General features: G+C 40.7%; 1 protein-coding gene across 1 annotated transcript in view; it reads right to left on the bottom strand.

Moving 5' to 3' along the window:
- Nucleotides 1-19,989, bottom strand: part of hcn2b (hyperpolarization activated cyclic nucleotide-gated potassium channel 2b) — a 46,450-nt gene that overhangs the window by 21,712 nt on the left and 4,749 nt on the right. The window contains exons 3-4 of the mRNA XM_079574671.1: nucleotides 16,668-16,829; nucleotides 2,840-3,058 (exon numbers count right to left, since the gene is read on the bottom strand). Of these exons, the coding sequence (XP_079430797.1) occupies nucleotides 2,840-3,058; nucleotides 16,668-16,829 (381 nt within the window). The remainder of the gene's footprint in view (nucleotides 1-2,839; nucleotides 3,059-16,667; nucleotides 16,830-19,989) is intronic.

Genomic DNA, 19,989 nt, shown 5'->3' with positions numbered 1-19,989 from the left:
TGTTAATCCAGATCAGAGACTTTGAGGTGGTAATGCCCATGGAAATCTCTGCAAAGTGAAATATAAAGAATATCTTAGGACAACGGTGCAAATCTGGCATATTCCCTCTGACAGATCTCTTGCAAATGGTCATTAGTAGGCACTAATAATTACTAATAATAACGAATAAAGCGTTTTGTGGGCGTGTTGCACCTGATAAACTGTATAACATGCAAGTAAGTAATAAGTAAGGCTGCTGCTCTTATTCCTGACTGAGCGCCTTTGAGGAAACATTTACAAAGTTATCATGGACAAGTGACAGATGTCCACTATCAACAATTATTATTTAATAATAATTAAAAAAATAAACAAATAATAAGTATTATAATCAATCATCTTGGCTTAAAAAAAATGGCTACTGTATGTGATTTGTGTCTGTTGCCTTCAATGATTTAATTGTGTACGTACTAGTGTTGGCGCAGGTAAGACAAAAACAAAAACGTCCATGCCCTCTGCGCGCTCATCCAGCTGGTTCAAGGAGCATACAGTATGTCAGGGGCCAAACACACGTATCGCACAACGCTTGACACACGCGTGGAAAAATAGGATTGCTTCTATTTTGAGGAATGCGTCTTGTGCGTTACCTCTGGTGCGCGTTACGCACGGCTCAGTGTGGCCGCGTCAATGAACAGGGACAGAAACAAGCAGAAAACGTGGCCGGTGTGTCTGAGGTCTCAGCTGCAGCGCACAGTGACAGCGGCTCGAGACGGAGAGTCACGGGAAATAATGTCGCAGGTAAAGCGGTCTCTTTATAATCCCGCACATCAAAACAACACACATGGTTTTATCTTTGTATATGAACCATGATACAAACATCTGAAATTGTTTTTGACGCCGTATTGGAGCGCACCTATGTATTGTCCTGCACAAAAGTTTACACCAGCTTCTTAAACTATTTTTGACAAGCAGATAAGATAAGATAAGATAAGATAAGATAAGATAATCCTTTATTGAGGATTGAGTGTGCAAAAAGAGACGGGAAATGTGCAAACAGTTAAATAGTAGAAAACGAGGTTTCTTATGTACAATAAGTAGAGCGAAAATCTTAGGGGGCGGAGTTATAACAATAAGGGAATAATAATTTTACTCCTTGATGTCGAGATCAATACGACAACACCCGCAAACAATTTGCATTTTCTCGCGCTCAAATTTTGCGCATTGTGGTACAAATCGCCCTGTTTAGTCTATTCACTAAGCTCCAAGTGCAAATATCAACTGCGCTGGCTTTTTCCTCATCATGTTGCACGTGAGCAAACGCTTAGTCAAATCAGGGCCTACATGTATTCATCGAAAACATTGGTGTGATTTCTTGAAGTTTAGTCGTAAGATGAAGTAATATGAAGTGATATTTAGTTAATGTGTGTATTTTCTGTTAATAGTGTTTTCAGTGCTCCAGGCTACAGCCCTAATTTACATCAAGAATATTAAAACATGAACCCAACATATTGCTGCAACAAATTTTACAGTCAAACCAATTAAGTGAAGTGAAGTTAGTAGCCCTGTCTTTGCTCCATGTGTTACAGTGGCTTCCCTCAGGAGGCTCTGACCTCCTCCTGATATTCAAAGACATTCACTACGGTTAATTGGTAGCTTCAGCCAGTAGTCAATTAAAGGGAGAGTGAATGGCATCAGATATGCTTTGGCGGTCTTCCCTGTGACTATAGCTCCAGTATCTTCATCATTCTAGGCCCTACTCATTAGAAACACTGGCCCTGCTCACTGCTCCTACTGGACGCCCCCAGCGGCATTGAGGATGGGTCAAACCAATGGGTGAGGAACGTGTTTCTCTCTGGTCCTCATGGCGGGGAGCTGACATTGCTGTAATACCACCCCCTGGTGGCCAGGGGCGACTCCAAAAGACAATTGTTAGACAGGATTCTAGTGGGACTTCAAAGCCTGGCTCCAAAGAGTTTTGTTTTTTCTAAAAATCGCTATGACCCATGTGACAACGCTGGGGTAGGTGAAATATTTTTAATTATGCTGTTTTTTGTATATCAGCCCAAAATAGTGGAAGCATTTTCAGTGCATGGACTTACTCCACAGCCTGTCAATGAAGCTCTGGAGCTCTGTGGAGAGTGGGGTTTCTCGCCTTTTTGCCCTTTTAAGGAACAGGCTTCGTAGGAGGAGATTGTGCAGTCCACTTCACAGACCACTCGGGACCTTTACAATGAAAGGGGCTGAATAGGTAATCATCTATCTCTAATTATTATATCTATGGGTCAAACGCAGAGACAAATTTCTCTACAGAGATTCATTAAGTATAACCAAACGTTTTGCATCATTGTGCCAATGCATGTGTTGAATAGAAACATCAACATTTCCACATGTGAATGTTGGACTGAGAGGTTGTTTGAAGTTGCATGTGTACTGGTGCCCTGCACCGTAAATCAGTGTAAGAACTGGTGGTGTTTTACATTTAAACTACAAAGAAAATATGGCTTTTATATTATCTGGCGGCCCCCTTAAATGGTCTTGCAGTCCCCACGAGGTACCCAACTCCCATATTGAGAACCACTGCGCTACATAAAGTCAACAATAAGTGGTCGAGAATAAGGCAGAGTGATATATATCACATCTCTATGGGAAAACTCATTTGTTGATATTTTATAAATTTTTATAATGTAAATTTGCTTGCTCTTTACGTATGATAATAATTGAAACTATTACTGAAATACTAATACAAAAATAAAATAATTAAATAATTAAAAAAACTGATGAAGCAAAAATGATTAAGTACTTGTCTAGCTGAGGAGTACTAAAGCCAAACCCACTGAACTCAGTTAAGTCACAGATGTGTTACCTTCTCCTGGTACTGACGGCGGGAGGAGTCCAGCGACTGGATGAGCGCAGTGGCATGTCCGATGAACATGGCGTAGCAGGTGGCGCCCACAATCATACTGAGCATGGTGAGCCAGATGTCCGACATGCTCTCAGGGGCCTGGCGACCATATCCAATACACAGCATGTGGCTCATGGCCTTAAACAAGGCGAATGAGTACAGCTCACTCCACGAGTCATTCTGGAAAACACGAGACAAGAGGAGACTGAATTACGCGATTTAAGTCAGTGTTTCTCAATTTGTTTTATATAGACACATGGTTTAGTCCTCTACTTTGATGTGAAATGTTTGAGAACCACTGAGCTAAAGAGTTCACATGGGGGTAAACATAACATCCAAGTATCTGCAAGCAAGTCAATTTAGTTTTGTTTCCTTTTTGTAAACATCGGAGTCAGCCATGATAGTAAACATCATTACACATGGAGAAAAAGCTGAATACTGCACTGGTCCATTGACACAAAGTGAAAGTGAGGTGAAGCTTTCATAGAGTGAGTACTGGCATCTTCAAAACTCTTTACACACATTTCCTCCTGACAATGGTTAAAATGAACCCAAGTGCAGCGTGCTGAAGGCTCTTAAGCTTTCATTCGTTCCATCTCTTTCCAAGAGCTTCCTTGTTTGGTGTTGTGCTAACGAGCGTCTGCCTCCTCCTCCCCTGCCTTTTTAACTGCTCGCTCGGTCCATGTTAATGTCTTGTTGATTGCAGGCAGCTCACAGGCTCAACCCCCTCATCCTCCTTTAAACAACACTGTCCAGATTTCTGCACTGTCTCGGGCCCATGACACTCTTTCCTTTGTATTTCTCCCTCGGATCGTTTGCATGTTATTTTAAATTCAAATGCAAGTGGTTTCTCTGAAACGCGAGGCACAGGCAAAAGATAGCTATCACATTTGTGGAAATCAGCTGTTGGGGAGGTTTAGAATTGGACAGGGAAGGTTTTTTTTTATCAGGTGTATTTGTTTGTAAATTTGTTCAGGAGATAAAAATCACCTGCATGATTTGAATTCATTTCATTCATAAATTGAATTAAAAAGTGAAAACACAAGGACCTTGTCCTCTAAGGAGTATGTGATTCAAACCATGGTAATCAGCTTGTTCAGTTTGTTGCAGTTTTTAGCAGAGATGTTTTTTCCCCAGAAGACAGCAGCATAAAAAGAACAGCAGCAACAACAACAACAGATTGATAGAACATGGACAACATTTAACATATCAAAGGATATATTAAGGACATTTTTCATTCTTCCTTCCTTCCTTCCTTCCTTCCTTCCTTCCTTCCTTCCTTCCTTCCTTCCTTCCTTCCTTCCTTCCTTCCTTCCTTCCTTCCTTCCTTCCTTCCTTCCTTCCTCTCATTTTTTTCAAAAGCCTTATCTTCTCTTATTCCAGAGTATGTTTGAAGAGGTCTAAACATAAAAAAAGCCTGCGGAGTTGGGATTTTTTTCCGCCAAAAAAACACTATACTGACAAAATAACTGCAACCCTTGCAAGATCCACTGAAATTGCAACTAACCTTGACCCTAATACTGTTAGTATAGGATAATTAGATTATTGTTTGTTGTTAATAAACAGTGCATACACAATTACAAGAAGTAGCACAGAAACAAGAGCACACATCTTATGAAATGTATTGTTTATACTAAGATATAAAGCTCCAACGCGAGACTCATCAGATACAAAAGTTAACTTGATTTATTCAGAAAGAAACGCAAACAAGGCCAATTTTATTTCTGAAATGGCCTTGGAATTTGGACCATAGGACAAAATAAACCAATGTCAAGTCAATCTTTGTAATCGTTGCTAAAATTGTCTGTAGATTTTACACCAACAATAAACTGCATATGACAAAGGCTTCTTGGTTATTGCAAAACACAGTATTTTTCCAGCAATTTCCAGTTTGTTGATGCGGCTCATCTCCAGTGCCCCGGGTGGTTAACAGTCAGAGCGACTCCCTCTGGTCAGCCATCATAAAACGGGCCGCCGCAGCAGGGGAGCAGACCCTCAGCCTCGGCCAAAGCACAAATCAACACCTCCTTCCACTCTGCCGCATCTGTCTCGCTCACATAAAAGCCAAGCATATGTTACGTATTTAAGGCTGGCAAAGAATGGAAATGGGTAAGAATATATAGTAGCTTTAGATCTTGAGAGACAACAGTGTTATGAATGAATATTGTTGTGCTGGGTAAAATGGAGACTCATTTCCCTGTATTTGCGAAACTAACAGCAGTTAGCGCTCGTGCTCTACCGCTAGAAGGTCTGTGTAGGTTTCCTCCCAGTACTTTGGTTTCCCCTACCACTAAAAACATGCACAATAGGCGAATCCTCCAGCCATGTGATACTGACCATCAGCCTGGCTCGGCATCTGGGGATGGGATCAAGGATGGGTCAAATGCAGAGGAAAAAATTCCCTATTTTCCCCCTTCACCGAGGGGGAAAATAGAATCTTTAGAGAAACACAATTTTCCACTCTTTTAGCCATTTTCTGGTGGAATATGAACTTATTTATCACACATAAGTAAAGTCAAGTGTAATTCAGGCCCATATGGATATTTTCTCACAGCAGATTGTTCAGTAGAAGTGAAAAAATCAGCTGTAGCTAGCGCTAGTTAACCGTTAGCATTAGCCCAATGCTAACATGTAGCATTCTCCGTTATTTATGTATTTATGGGCTGTTGAACCACTTTGCTCCTCCCCATGTCTTTGTATCTTTATTTAGTAGAAAACTATATTCAAAATTCAGCATTTGTTAAAGTAGTTTCTGAATAATTAGAGAAAGTTTAGATATTTCTCCAAATTGTTTTCCCCCTTAACTGTTTTCAAACATGACCATATATGGGCGATTCCAGAGATGCCGTCTGTATAGCTCTTTTCAACCTTCGTCAGGCCCAAAGCACTTTGCAGCAAGGAACCAGTCACCCAATCACTCTCTCATTCATACACCAATGTACACAGGCACTGGAGGCAAGTAGGGTGAAGAGTCTTGCCCAAGCCCACAATAACAGTGTGCATTTATGGGAGCTGGGATTCTAACCCGCAACCTTCCGATCACGAGACAACCCGCTCTCCCAACTGCACCACTGTCGCCCCATAACTCCATTAAGAAGAGATTCTGAATCTCAGTGGGGCGTTGCTGTTTTCATGCTTTGAAAGATATACTCGAGCTCGATATGGTATTTGCAAATCATTCATGACAAAAGAAACTTAAAAAGGCTGCGGGTGAAAAATGTGAAGAAAAAGACATTGGAGTGTCTTCCGAATATACGACAATTATATACACTCAATGTTTGTGAGATTGTATCAGTCCTCGGGCATGTTTTATGTCAAAGCAACTTAGATCAAGCACCACGATACAATTATCCATAGATCTGAAACGTGGATGACTGGTCCCGGATTCCTTTCCGTTCCGAAGTGATGCCATGTAGAAATAATAAGGTCCTTAGAATAAGTGGGCACTGGAAAGCCATTTAAATAAGAGAATTGACCTACATACATCATATAAGCAACACACACTCTTCCGTGCCGCCCAAGCACAGCGGTTAGTGCTCTTGCTTCACAGCTAGAAGGTCCGGGTTCGATTCCCACCAGGACGGGGCCTTTCAAATCAAATCAAATCAAAACTTTATTTATAAAGCGCTTTTCATACAAGGTTGTAACACAAAGTGCTTTACAGATTAAAAGCAGTTCTCGCCCACCCAACCACGCACTCTTCCAAACAGACAACAACACTGCTCACTCTACCCCCCTCCCCATAGCCACACAGCAAATAGCACTGAAATTACAGACCTCAAATTCAAAGTCACCATACTACATGAACATAAATAAGTCGAACATGAGCTCCCATCATAGGAGTGAGCACAAAGCTGCTGTATACGGACATTGCTCTTAAGTAGGAGATAAGAGTTTATTCCACCTGGCGAGGCGCACAGCTGTCTCTTACTATTGGAAATTACTACCCTCATTGAAACACAATAAACTAATTCTGCACAGATGCCTCGCTCCACTGTCTGAATGAGCGGAGGAAGGAGGAATGAAATTAGTTTAGTCTTCATTTTATCTGCTGCTGCGCTCCACTGGTGGGTAGTTAATTGTTTCAAATACATTTAGAGTGGACATGGGGCGGGTGTGGTTATGGTTTCTCAAAACAAAGAGAGAGAATGTGTACAGTATGTGCGCTCACATAGTGTATGCTCATGGTGGCTGTAAGATTGATGCGAATTCATCACAGTCACTACATGAAGGGTCACAATTATTGAGCCACAAATTCTGCATTTAGCTGTGTAATATGCCCTCTTTTGTCTAGTATGCTGCAAAAATGTGTGTGATTCTTGTTAGAACCTTGTTAGCTTACAACTTCAGATTTCAATGTGTCCTAGATGTGTGCAATATGGACACAAGTGAATCTAACAACTTTAGCTTTGATTACAGTTCGCTGTGGCATTGCTTAAAGCACTACTAAGTAACTTGTTTACCTTAATAAATCCTTTACGTAGTCCCTCTCGGGGTAATAGTGTTGATGGGATGATTGGGGTCTTTCATCTCCCCCTGGTGTCTGTGGCCAGAAAACCACAATTGCAATTTTGCCTGCACGACGTCGGGCAAAGACCAATAGAGTTCGGGAATGTGACGTATGGGATTAGCAGCAATTGTAAACTAATGGAGATTTTAAAAGTTAAAATACTGGAGTTATTGTTCACATTAAAACACTTGGACACGGATCTCCATGGTAACTGTGAAATTTCCCGAACTCTACCCACCTTATTCCGCCCCGCCCACTTTTGACTCTTTTTGCTTTGTCTCGGCACTTCCGTTGTATTGACACTTCCAGTAGAGTGCGAAGCCCGTTCAATTAAACGGAGAACGAGGGAAATTGTTCTCCGCTCAAATCTGATGTTTAGTCTATTGATTTGTGTAAAATGTCCAATGTTCATTTGCACCGACTAGTCAACACTGCAACGTTTCTCGGCGCGGCCTAAACATGGTTTTGTGTAGTAACTGATTTTATCTGGACTTCTCCAGTCCCATGTCAACTGAGAAAAGGGGCGGGCACAATTCATGGCGGAGCCCACGCAAACTTCCGGAAAAAGGTGAATACACACTTATGAAATCACGAAGAAGAAGCTAACAGGCTAACAGGCAAAGCTAACTGCGGGCTAGTGCCACTTAAACAGTAAAGCCAAGTTTGACTGAAAAATCTCCATTGTGTAACTGGATGTACAATATCCCTCTCTCCCTTTGTCTTTTCTGTCAGTGTAGTATTTACTCTCACATACAAAAAAACGCAACATGCTACGACACCTGCAGTGGTGCTTATGGCCTCTAGGGGCATGAGTCACTTAGTACTGCTTTAAATAAGCTTCTATAATGTCAGAAGATCCAGTGTTGCATTCATTTTGTATTGATAATGTAATTGCAATACTTATCAGGAGAAAAAAATGTGATTAAATAATTTCCTCTACCCTGTTTATAATAAGCAACTGTCTGTTTAGATGTGCCAGACCTGCTGACACAGAGCAGCCTCAATCTGGCTAAAAGTGACACAGCAATCCCAGCAAGCCCATCTCGGGGGATTTGGAGCTTATGATGATAACAACAAGAATAGCCTCAATAATGTCTTGGGCAAATGGTTAGTGACCACAGCAACACCCATAATAGCAAAACATACAGCAAAGTTACACACACATCACCAAATGTCAAGCCAAAAAAGTAGCAACGATAAGATGTTTACCCAGTTTATTCTTTTGCCTATACATTCCTATCAACACTGTATGTCTCAAGGCAGATGTACAAAACACCTAAATCATTAAAAGGTTTTTGGAGCGCTTGGGAATAGCGAACCTTCTGTTTACACTAGAACAAACACAATGTAACGTAAACACATGTTGTCAGTATTATGTCTAGTTGATTAGGTCTCACAGAAACTGGGTGTTTTGATTATCGAGCTTGGGTTTAATTGACTTTTCCCCTTAAGTGGAACAAAGAGGAAAACGTAGTTATGGAACACTGGCTGTGATTCTTTTGTCTCCGACGACTCGAAGGATATTGATAATTAACTAAGGTTTGTCATCGGCAGTTTTTAGGGCAGTTATAATAAATTCATGTTTTTCTATCGCTCACACACAGCATTGTCGGAACATTACAGCTGCATATGTTGCTTGCAGCCAATCATAGGAGTCAGCCATGCAGCTCGAACAAAGCACACATGAGCCAGAGAAATTACATCACCAGCTGTTCATAAGAAACAAAAAAAATCAACTTTCTATCAAATTCCTGATACAAGAGTTCCATCCTCACAAAGAATTAGCTCATATTGAACAGTGGTCGCAGTCTATAAGCTGAGGCCGGGGGGGCCAAGAGAAAGGCTATAAAGAATTGCTATGAATGTGCCAAAGGTGTGAGAGAACATGATGCACAGTATGAGGCTGAATGGATGCAAATATGATGTGATGTGACCTCTGAAAGAGAGCAGCCGGAAAAGCCACACAAAGTGCAGAGAATAAGTGAAGCATAAAGCAGTGCTTTGGGTTTAAATGTTGTAAAGAATACATTATGTTTTTCCACATAAAATTATGAAACCAGCCAAGCAGTAGACAGCACTGCACTGAGATCAGCACATTACGGAGAAAACGGCATCAGAGCAGAATGGATTATACTAGTTATGTAAGGTGATGACAATATAATTTGTTATAATTGCATTTCACCTCAGACGCAATAAAAGCTTTTAATTGAATTGGGAAAAAGTACAATGTTGATTCCTCTCTGTTTTGGGTTTACCATGAAATGTTTCCATATGAACCAGAATGAATATGAATCAGTGTTGGGGAGAATACTTTGAAATTGTATTTAGTCACAAAATACCAAATACTCGTCTTAAAATGTATTCAGTAACGTATTCCGTTACTGAAAACTTAGAACACTTTCACGTTGATTTGCATAATATTAAAGCATAAAAGCGAAGAAGATATCTTGTCTACACTTGTTACACGCCTGTTATGAAGTTAATTTAGAATGCAAAAAAGCACTTTGCAAACGCCCAGCCCAGATGGACAGAGCTAAATCCTTTCCCGGCTGTTTTGATCCTTTCTTTCTTATTAATGCGATGAATATGAAAGTGAAATGTAATGATTGAGCAACATTATGTATTCCTTTGATATCAAGAAAGTAACTGTATTCTATATCTAAAATGAAAGACTAACTGTGTCTAAATGCAGTTACTCAAAATGAGTATTCTAAATACGCACTCTAAATACATGTATTCAGTCACTACCCAACACTGAGTAACACTGTAATGTGCTGGAACGGTAGAAGCGTTTTAACACAAAACGATAATTTGGTGTTAAAATTTCATTTAACAATTTTACAACCCTGTCACAATATTGGAATTAAAGTAATATTGAGTAACTAAACAATTAAGGACCTTGTTCGTTATATAGAGTGTATGATGTGTCATGTATTTAACATAAAGTAAGTTTTGAGAATGGAGATGCACCCATTTGTTGGTGTAAAAACAACACCAGAAGCAGGGCAGACTGTCTAGTTCTATAAATGCCAGAGCATTTAAGCATGTCAGCATTTCTGTACCCCATTTCTACAAAGTTGTAAACAAGTTCATGTTCTCATAAAGACCTGAAAAAATGATACTGGCTTTATTGGAATAACAGGCCAGACATACCAGTAGTGCATGGCTAAATGTGACAAGACTACTTTTCTTCTCAGAATGGGGTCAGTTTCAGAGGGGGAACTTGCCCCAAAAAGACTGCAGCATTATCCAGGCTAAGCCGATATGTTTATGATATAGTGAGCACTTGGCTTGGCCTCCAAAATAAATCACAATAGGATGAAAAATACCATAATCATCAACAAAAACAAATGTGAACTGGCTTTCGGGGAGCATATCTACTAAATAACTGGATATCCTTTTGAGCTTCATGCCAAGGAAGTCTAGTGCCAAGTAGGTCTTCACAATTCACTGGCATCAAACATCCTCCTAAAACAACATAATCTAGCTCCATTGGGATTTAATTATCATGTATAAACCTTTTTCAAACACAGAAACACATGACAAAAGAGTACGAGCGAGCCTCATCACTCGGCATATATGAGCACATAAACAGGGGATATGGCATGTGCAGACTGCTCCTGCTAATGCTACTCTTACTGTTACCTTTGCTCCTGATAACAATTGTATTTTTATTTTTAAGCTTCTTATTGCGCTTCAAATCCGAAAATTCACTACATCAAAACACTTGGGATAGTTTCTCTGTAGCCACACAAAATGCCTTTTTGTAGACTAGAGTGACTTAAGTTACCGTGGTTACTTCCACCTTTGCATCCAAGTAATCCGGCCTGAGAGGGAGAGGTGCTTGTCAAACACACAGATTCACCTCCAGCTCCATACGCCTCTCCTGTCCATTACCCGCTGACAGCCCGACCTGCCACTTACATCACTGCCGTAATTGAATGAGGGGAGAATATCCTTATTAACTTTCAGAGCGAGACCACTGTGCACACATGCAGCTGCAGTGTACAGACATTAGGCAAAGTATATACCCGGAGATACCCAGACAGCATGGCAAAACAAGAGTAGACATACTGACTGAGCTATTGAGTGCTAGAAAGCAGCATTGATCGAGTTAATCAGGCAGAAGGACTGAACTACCTGTCCTGTGTGTGTGTGTGTGTGTGTGTGTGTGTGTGTGTGTGTGTGTGTGTGTGTGTTGTGTGTGTGTTACTCTGGCACTTACATAACAGACATCAATGATCGCACCTCTCAGAACTGACACGCTGAAAACCTTGATTATTGGGTCTGGAAAAAACATTGGTTCACTTTTGTATGAGCTTTGCAATAAATGTCATTCGATCACTTATTAATTGATCAAATGCCTAAATTTAAACAAATCTACAAATGTCCAGCCTCAGCTTCACAGTCATTGCATAAGTTTTTTTTTTCTTTTTTAATTAGAAACCCTTCTGTCTCAGTCATCTTTGTAAGGGTTTTTTCTGATTTTATATGGAGTTTAAAAATGTTAAAATTATGTATTTTCCTCCCCCTACATCACGTGTCAAGGTCAAGGCCCGTGGGCCACATGCGGCCTGCAAGATCATTTAATGTGGCCCTTTGACGAGCATGAATTTCTGAGCATGCCAAAAAAAAAAGTAAGTCTAGCCCATTCCTGTGAGGAGTTTTTTAAAAAATAAATAAATAACCAGTTTGCTCACTCCAGCCACTAGGGGGCAGCTTAAAATTAAAAAAAGGAAAGAATTCCACATGTGTCCAGCAGAGGGCACTGACATCATAAGAGATCAGGATATAAACAGCATATTATAGCCACGTGGTAAATGGTCAGTCTGCCCCAGGTCGGCTGTAGCTACAATAGTAGCTTACTGCCATTGAATGACTTCATGTGGCACTTTGAGAAACGTGAGACACAGGCTGATGAAGCACAATAAGTGCAAGCCGTTATTTATGAGGCCACAATCCTTTACGATATATGCGGCCCACGACCCAAACGACTTTGACACCCCTGCCCTACATGTTCCAGCCATGTCCTAATGAGTAGAAAGAGCCCAGACCACAACTGCCTCTAAAATCCTGCACTGTCACCCAAATAGGTAATTCGTGTCCAAAGTGCCTTCATTCAGGAGCTTAATATAGAAGCTGCAGTTATGCTTAAGATCTGAGGTGGCAGTAGTGAGTATAAAAATGACCAACTTGCATCTAGTCCCTTTAAAACATGACTTAGTGTACGTGTCAAAGTTTGTACTGTGCCTTCAAAAACAACCCCCCCACTAACCATGGGAAGAAAGATCTATTTTTAGGCATGTAATAATAGTCACTCACATAGTACTCAAACACCCGTGCATCAGATTTTAAGTGTCATGAGCTTGTGCTTTTAGAGGGAGAGTGTATCCTGTCTGCTGGAGGTTATCATGTTCCTTGAATAGTGAGTCCAGTAAATATCCGGTGTGGGCACTGTGCCAGATCCGACTATGGAGGTATCATCTAACCCTGCGTCACTACTGTACTTGTACCAGGACAAAGACCACGCCCACACGAGCAAAGGAGCTACACAGGGCGCTGTGATGCATCGGAAAAAACAATATCGCTATAACGATAACGAAGAAAAACTCTTTGTGAATACGCTTTACTTACAAAACCAGGACCAAACATGACAAAACAGAACTTGACTAGCTTCAAAGTAGGGGCAAACAGGTACAATTACAAAGTCTGATAAGTCAAAACCGCTGGATATCCCTGACATGAGTAAGCCGATATTTGACTTCCTCATGGGCTGTTCGACTGAAGCAGTGCCAAAAGACAGTGCCTAAACCAGGATTCCACACGGAGAAAACAAACTAGGACTAAACCAGGACCATCCTAGAATTTCCAGTGAAGCTTTAATAAGTAGCTCACGCCAGTTTCAAGCATCACAAGGAAGGGAGGAGGCAGGAAGTGACAAGTGTAATCCAGGGATGACAGGATATTAAAGAGCTGTATGTTGTTATTCTGCATTCATAGCCTGCGGTGATAATTAATGTTATGGCTAAAAATGTCAACATAATGTGGCTTTGAAGACGTAATAATGAGGAGACAGCGGATGCAAAGACTGGCAGAGGAGTCTGGGAGAACAGAAACGTGCAGTAGACATGAATAAAGTGGAGTGGGATTTCAATAGCATTTGTTTTATGATGACCGTATGCAGAAAATTAGACTAGAAGATTCTTGTTATATTTGCTTTGTGTTGTTTCTTCGCTTCACTCTTCATTATGTCAGATATAATTTGGGCATTTCTATTGTAAAGTTGAACAGATGTGCAGCAGACACCTGGCGGCCGCAGAACCAAGGGGCAGTGGAGACAAACCACATGAAATCCCTAATTCCATCTGTAACTTTGGCTTCGCTGTTCACTGGGCGTCTCCTGGGCCCAACTACAGAGGGTTTAATTGAGGTTGTGTGAGTCTACCATCTGCTAGCTAACCACACACCTCTGGGGGAATATGTTTTTTTATTGTGGACCTGATGGTTTATGTGATGCAAATAATTTGTTCCGTTATTTTCTTTCTTTTCCTTTTTATGCAATCACGATTAAAGGGGGGTATTATGCAAAATCGACTTTTTCAAGCTTTGCATCATGTTATTATGTCATTCCCTCATTAAAAACATGCCTGAAGTGTTGCCTTGGCACATTCACATATTTTTGAGTAATCTGTAAAAACTCTGATGGCAGCCATTTTAGGGATAGGTTTGCCTGAGTCCTCCTAGGAACGCCCCCACCTCCTGGAGACGCCTCCGAGCTTTCGTCACCAGCCGAGTAACCAACCACTGCTCCTCAGCAGAACCCCCTCCCCACTGATGCCACAGACAGCGTGTGGAGAGGGCGTGTCGGAAAGGGTCAGAGGTTCTTAAAGAGACAGAGGCCTATTTCAAGACATTTGATACAGCCATTTTGAGAGAGCAATTATATACAAGGCAGTTATTCTAATTTACTGCATTTACAGACTAACAGAAGGTTGCGTCATCATTGTAGTGTGCTATAGACTGGTGCTATGTGATTGAAAAAAGCATAATAAAACTACAAACTTTAAGTTATCTGGGGAAAAAGTTGATGTTAAAGCGTGACCAGTGAACCAGTTAGGTGGGAGTAAGTCACTAAATACATGTTTCGAGTCAAGTCCAAGCCGTGAAGGTCCAAGTCCCAAGTAAGTCCAACTCAGTTGGTCAAGTTTTGTTAAATGTCCAGTTTTATGGGGTAAATGTATCATTAGCATGTTTGTTTCCTCGAGTTTAGAGGAAAGAGTTGGGAGAAAAGAGCCTATAGCTCTCCTACACCAAACGCAAGAACAATAACAGCAAGCACATGCGCGACAGGCAAATGTGATGAAGATAATGCAGCAGCAAGAAGAACCGCAGAGCTTAAGTAACAAGGCAGCATCTTCGTACTAACCTGAGGTGAGCAGCTTCTTGTAGTGTCAGGTAAAAGCTGCCCCACTTAAGTTCCAAACTTTACTTTGTTTGAGTAAAGAGTTGAGTAAAGTAAGAGTAAAGTAAGAGTAAGAGTAAAGAGTTGTCCATGACATGGTGAAAGTAAAGCCTCGGGAAAGTTTCTGCTCCTCGTTTCCTGGTGAGTTCATAAGCCATTTCTTCAAAGGCGTTCTCAGCGTTGTAGTAGCAAAACAAACCAACAAGTTCTATTTCTCACGTGATGCGCTCCCGTTTGAGTGACAGCAGCAGAACTGCTCATGTGGCGTCTTTTTAATGTGTGTCGGCAAATTGAGACTAATTAAGTGCGATAAAAAATTGACGCTGTTAAAATGTATTAACACATACATAACACATGGACAGTTCTAATATAAATATAAAAAAATATATTTTTATTTTTGCTTATTCTGACAGTTTCTGAGGCACGGGTTCTCCTTTAATGCCCCAGCCCCTGTATGCTCAGATTCGCCCCTGCTCAAAGTACATTCTGCAGAGTCTTCAGTCCTGCTGTAACAGGGCTCTGTATTGCTGCGTAAAACAGCCACTAAATGCGGTACAAACTTGTGTGAACAATTGCGTGTGTGTTTGTGCTCAGCTAAGAGAGAAACAAGATTTGCATTGCGTATTCTCGTCACCTACGCACGTTCCGTTCATTGCGCCGTAGCTACAAACGTTTTCCTGTCCTCAATGAGTCTGAAGTCAATGAGTCATTTTAATGCATCCAAAGAAACTCACATTTCCTCCTGCCTTTTCCCGCTGTATTGATTGGATTGCTGTGTCAGGAAACTGAAAGAGCATGTAGCTAATTACCATGTGTGAACATAAATGCACTGGATGTACGTGCTGAATCCTGCTGTCTTTCATCGGTTAAACTCGAAAAACTAAAAAATATAATGTTACAGCAAGTCATAACAAGAAATTGGTCGAAGTCTCGTGTTAAGTCTCAAGTCACGGCAAGTCTTAAGTCAAGTCAAGTCTTTCTGAAGCATCGGTCAAGTAAGTCATGTGACTCGAGTTTCCCACCGCTGCCAGTAGCATAGGTCTTAATAAACAAACAAACTTTCCATTACCGTGGCCTCTATGGCCTTTTAAAGCTTAAAGAGACTAGATGCAAGTTGGTCATTTTATGCTCACTACTGCCACCTCAGGTCTAACGCGTAACTGCAGCTTCTATATTAAGTTCGTGCATGACGGCACTTCAGACCGAAGTAAGTTTTTGAGTGACAGTGCAGGATTTTAGAGGCAGTTGTGGTGAACAGGTCTGGGCTCATTCGACACATTAGGACATGGCTGGAACATGTAGGGCAGGGATGTCAAACTCAAATGTGGGCCAAAAATGTAAAACCTGAACAAAGTCGCGGGCCAACATTGAACAAATGAACCTTTTAATATGGACCCAAACACTTATTACAATACAATATATAATTTAATAGTCCAGATATGCAATATCTGAAAAAAAATGTATAATACCGGTGGGCCAGCCCAAGTAGTCATTTGGTATAGCCTCGCGGGCCAAATATAATTACATTGCGGGCCAAATTTGGCCCGCGGGCCAGAGTATGACACCTATGATGTAGGGAGATGAAAATACGTATAGTCCCTTTAAATTAACATGTCTCCTATTTAAAATGAGTAAAGTCAGATATTGCAGATGACCTGAAGACCACCTGAAGAAGCGCACAGTTTGAGAACCATTGTTTTATATCACAAAAGGGCTAGAGCTTTCCAAAGATGTGTTGCATGTCTATGGTAGTACCCCTTTGCCACATGTCCGAATGTTTACAGGATAAACAAACACACATTTCTTTATTTTCTTACCACCATCTTGTTGAGGGACACCCAGCAGTCGGAGGGGAAGTCCTGGAGCATTGGCACGAGGAACTGCAGGCAGCCGTCCCAGTGGCACAGCAGCAGCATCATTGCGATCAGGTTAATGATGCGCATGACAGCACTGGCCAGGTCATAGGTCATGTGGAAGATCTGACAAAGAGTAAGAGAGAGAGACAGTGAGAGAGAGACACTTATTTGTGTTGTATGCTCAAAGAATACATTCAATCAAAGGGTACATTGAAGCCCCTCTGTGGACCATTGTGGGTTTTATAATGCTATACATGGTTCAAAACATAGAAAAACAAGCCAGTGATTCCAAACAATGCTGATTTTGCAGTAAATAATGAAAATAAAGCATATTGTGGAGTGGACCTGAACCTCATGTTTGGCTACCTGTAGTCAAAGCAAAGCAGCAGCATCTCCATGGAGATGAGCTGGTGATGTCCTGCTCAAGATGTGAGTCCGCTTTCAATTAAGATCCATGTTTTAGGAGATATTATGACAGGTAATAACATAAATAACAGCATAAATACAAAATCATTCTATTCTATTAAGGGGACAAATGGCTTTAAGTTGAAATATCAATTCAAATCAAATAAATAAATAAATACAAAGGTTAAAAAGCATTGGTGAAAAACTGTACAGTTCTTATTATTTTAAGTAGATGTAGTAATTCTAATGTATGTAGCTCTGGGATTGTGTTCAATCTAGAAATACGTTTTTTTTTTAAGGGTTTAAAGGAGGTTTCTTATGAACAAATAGCAATATATATATTTAACATATCTGTCTATTGTCTTCTCTATGCAGACAGTGGCTGAGATTGAGCTGTCAAAAACTCCTGTTGTGGTAGTTGTAGGACAAAAGCAGTGGAGCAGAAGAGTCAGAGTGATGAAAACATAATGATGTAACTATTTTTTTTAAATAATTTTTGAGGTGGATTCATTTCACCTCATGTCACCTCCACAAACTTGACAATAAACAAAATGCGCCACGTAAAAAGATGAATAATATAAATATAAAATGACCAAAGATGTTGTTATCATTTAGCCTCTCCTCCTCCTCTATGGGGTCAAACGGGGGTGAAGTTAGAAGCGACCAAGCTCTTCCACATTTTCCCTATTTAAAGTGGATAAAAAGGGGTACTATATTGTAAGGCGTAATAACACCTTAGGAGCACTTTGACATCTGCGCAGTAATATCTTCACTTTACAGTACGGACGTCGAAGTGCTCCTAAGGTGTTATTACGCCTTTCAATATAGTGCCCCTTTTATCTGCTTATAAATCAACATGTTTAATTTTGTGTAATTATACTTGGATCGTGTAACTACTCACTTAAACATATTTAAATAGGGTAAACGTGGAAAAGCTCGGTCGCTTCTAACTGGAGGTTTGGAAAAACAGTGGCCTGTTCGTTTAAGACCTTCAGTCTATTGTTATATTGCCTTTATTAATATTGTAATATTATTAATGTCCGTATGTATAATGATGGCTTGTAGGCTACTGTGGGCTGTATACACCATAATCAGTATACAGCCCACAGTGGAGACGTTGACTGTTCATTGGATTAAGCACTACTGCCAGCAGCTTCTTTAGACATGTGTAAAATGTGCACATGTGGCTGAATCTGCATTATGCGTGTTATCCAAGTGGATGCCTCTTTAAATCATAGGGAAAGCACTGGCCACAAGAGACCAGAGACCTACCCTAGATTGGAACTCGGCCAAAAAGCTATAGCTATATGCATATTCATGACCAATCGCCGTTTTGTAGGGCAATTTCAGAGTCTGCTTTAAGTAATAGCTTCATGTTGCTCACATAAGTGTAGTGGGACATTAATGATTCAGTTGTGGACAAAACACCATAATATTTTTAGAACAAGCGGCAACTTATTTGGTCTTGACTTGATTTAATAGTGAAAGGTTAGTCATTAAGATGTGCTAGTCCCATGGGAGTGTGTAATCTAAAAAGACATCCACACAAGATAATGAGGTCCAAATAAAGTGTGTGGAGGAGGGTACAGTGCTCAGTCAGGGCCTGGGGCAGGACAATGATGTAGACCTCGCTGGACTTCAGTTTGCTGAATCTGAAACTTCCCTAAACTCCCACAGGCCAGAAAAAGAAAGTCAAACATCAACATCCAACACAACATACTGTATACCTAATTAGCTACGGACCACTGGACACCACTATAATGTAGTTTATTTTGTACAAATGAAGACCGACAGAACAAAAAAACATCTCTGGTATCGCTTTAGATTAAGGTGTGCACATTGGCTATGAATAAGCGTATTATTATGGCCTATTAGCTAGTATGTTAACAGATAAAAAGTATAGAAAGCACTGTGTTAATACTTTACAAGCATGTTATTAATGCTTACTAGCACCTTATTAATACTTAATGAGCCCACCTTAATATAAAGCGTTACCACACCTCTTTCCAATAATAACTAAAATGGCATCATAACTACATGTCTGTTGTAGTTGAGTCATTTCCAATTCACTTAAGTACTTGAACTTTGGGCCATAACGCACATTAGTTCATTTCTCTTTCACCACATGTAGACTAACTGAACTAGAAAGTGTGCACAACCCTAATGTTAGCGTTAATCGTCATCTCACCTCTTTGTGGGAGACTCGTTCTTCCAGTTCGTTTATCTATTCTACTGTGAGTAGGCACATCCTTAATATTGGTCAGTAATTGTGCCCCATTGACTTCATTCATGAACTTAATTAATGACTTCCCTTCAGGCGGTTGTGGTGATCAGCTTCTGTTTAGGGACCGAGACTTGATGCTACTAATCTTTCACACACCGTCTCATTATAGTTTTGTGTTGAGTGCAAAGGCATTTATGAATGAAGTGATTGGTACAGTGCATGTCGATGAGCAGACATGATGGATGTAAACATGCTTGTAAAGGATCATTTAAATCCCCATAGTCACACAAATGTAATCTCAAATCTCAATTTTAGCTCTGTTTCAGACGCAATTTCCCTGCACTAAATGCCATCGCTGTTATTTACGTCTCCGGTGTTTATTGTGTGCCCTGTCCGTGTTTTACACTTTTGTGAATGGCCCGGGATGCTAATTCGGGCGGAGCGGGGAAGGACACAGTGTGGGGCCGCGGCCTGTGATTAGAAGCTCTGGTCCATTATGATTAATGAGGCTGCAGCACTAATGTTCCTCCTGACGGTACAGCTGCACCTGGCCATGTGTCACTGTCAGCACAAACTGGGTCGAACGCTACTACAGGGCCGTCTACTCTCTGGGTGGAGATCATGTGTGTTTAAATTATGGAGTTAACAAATCTG

This window comes from Gobius niger (assembly GCF_951799975.1).
Source record: "Gobius niger genome assembly, chromosome: 17".
NCBI lineage: Eukaryota > Metazoa > Chordata > Actinopteri > Gobiiformes > Gobiidae > Gobius > Gobius niger.
This window is presented reverse-complemented; position numbering and strand designations above follow the sequence as displayed.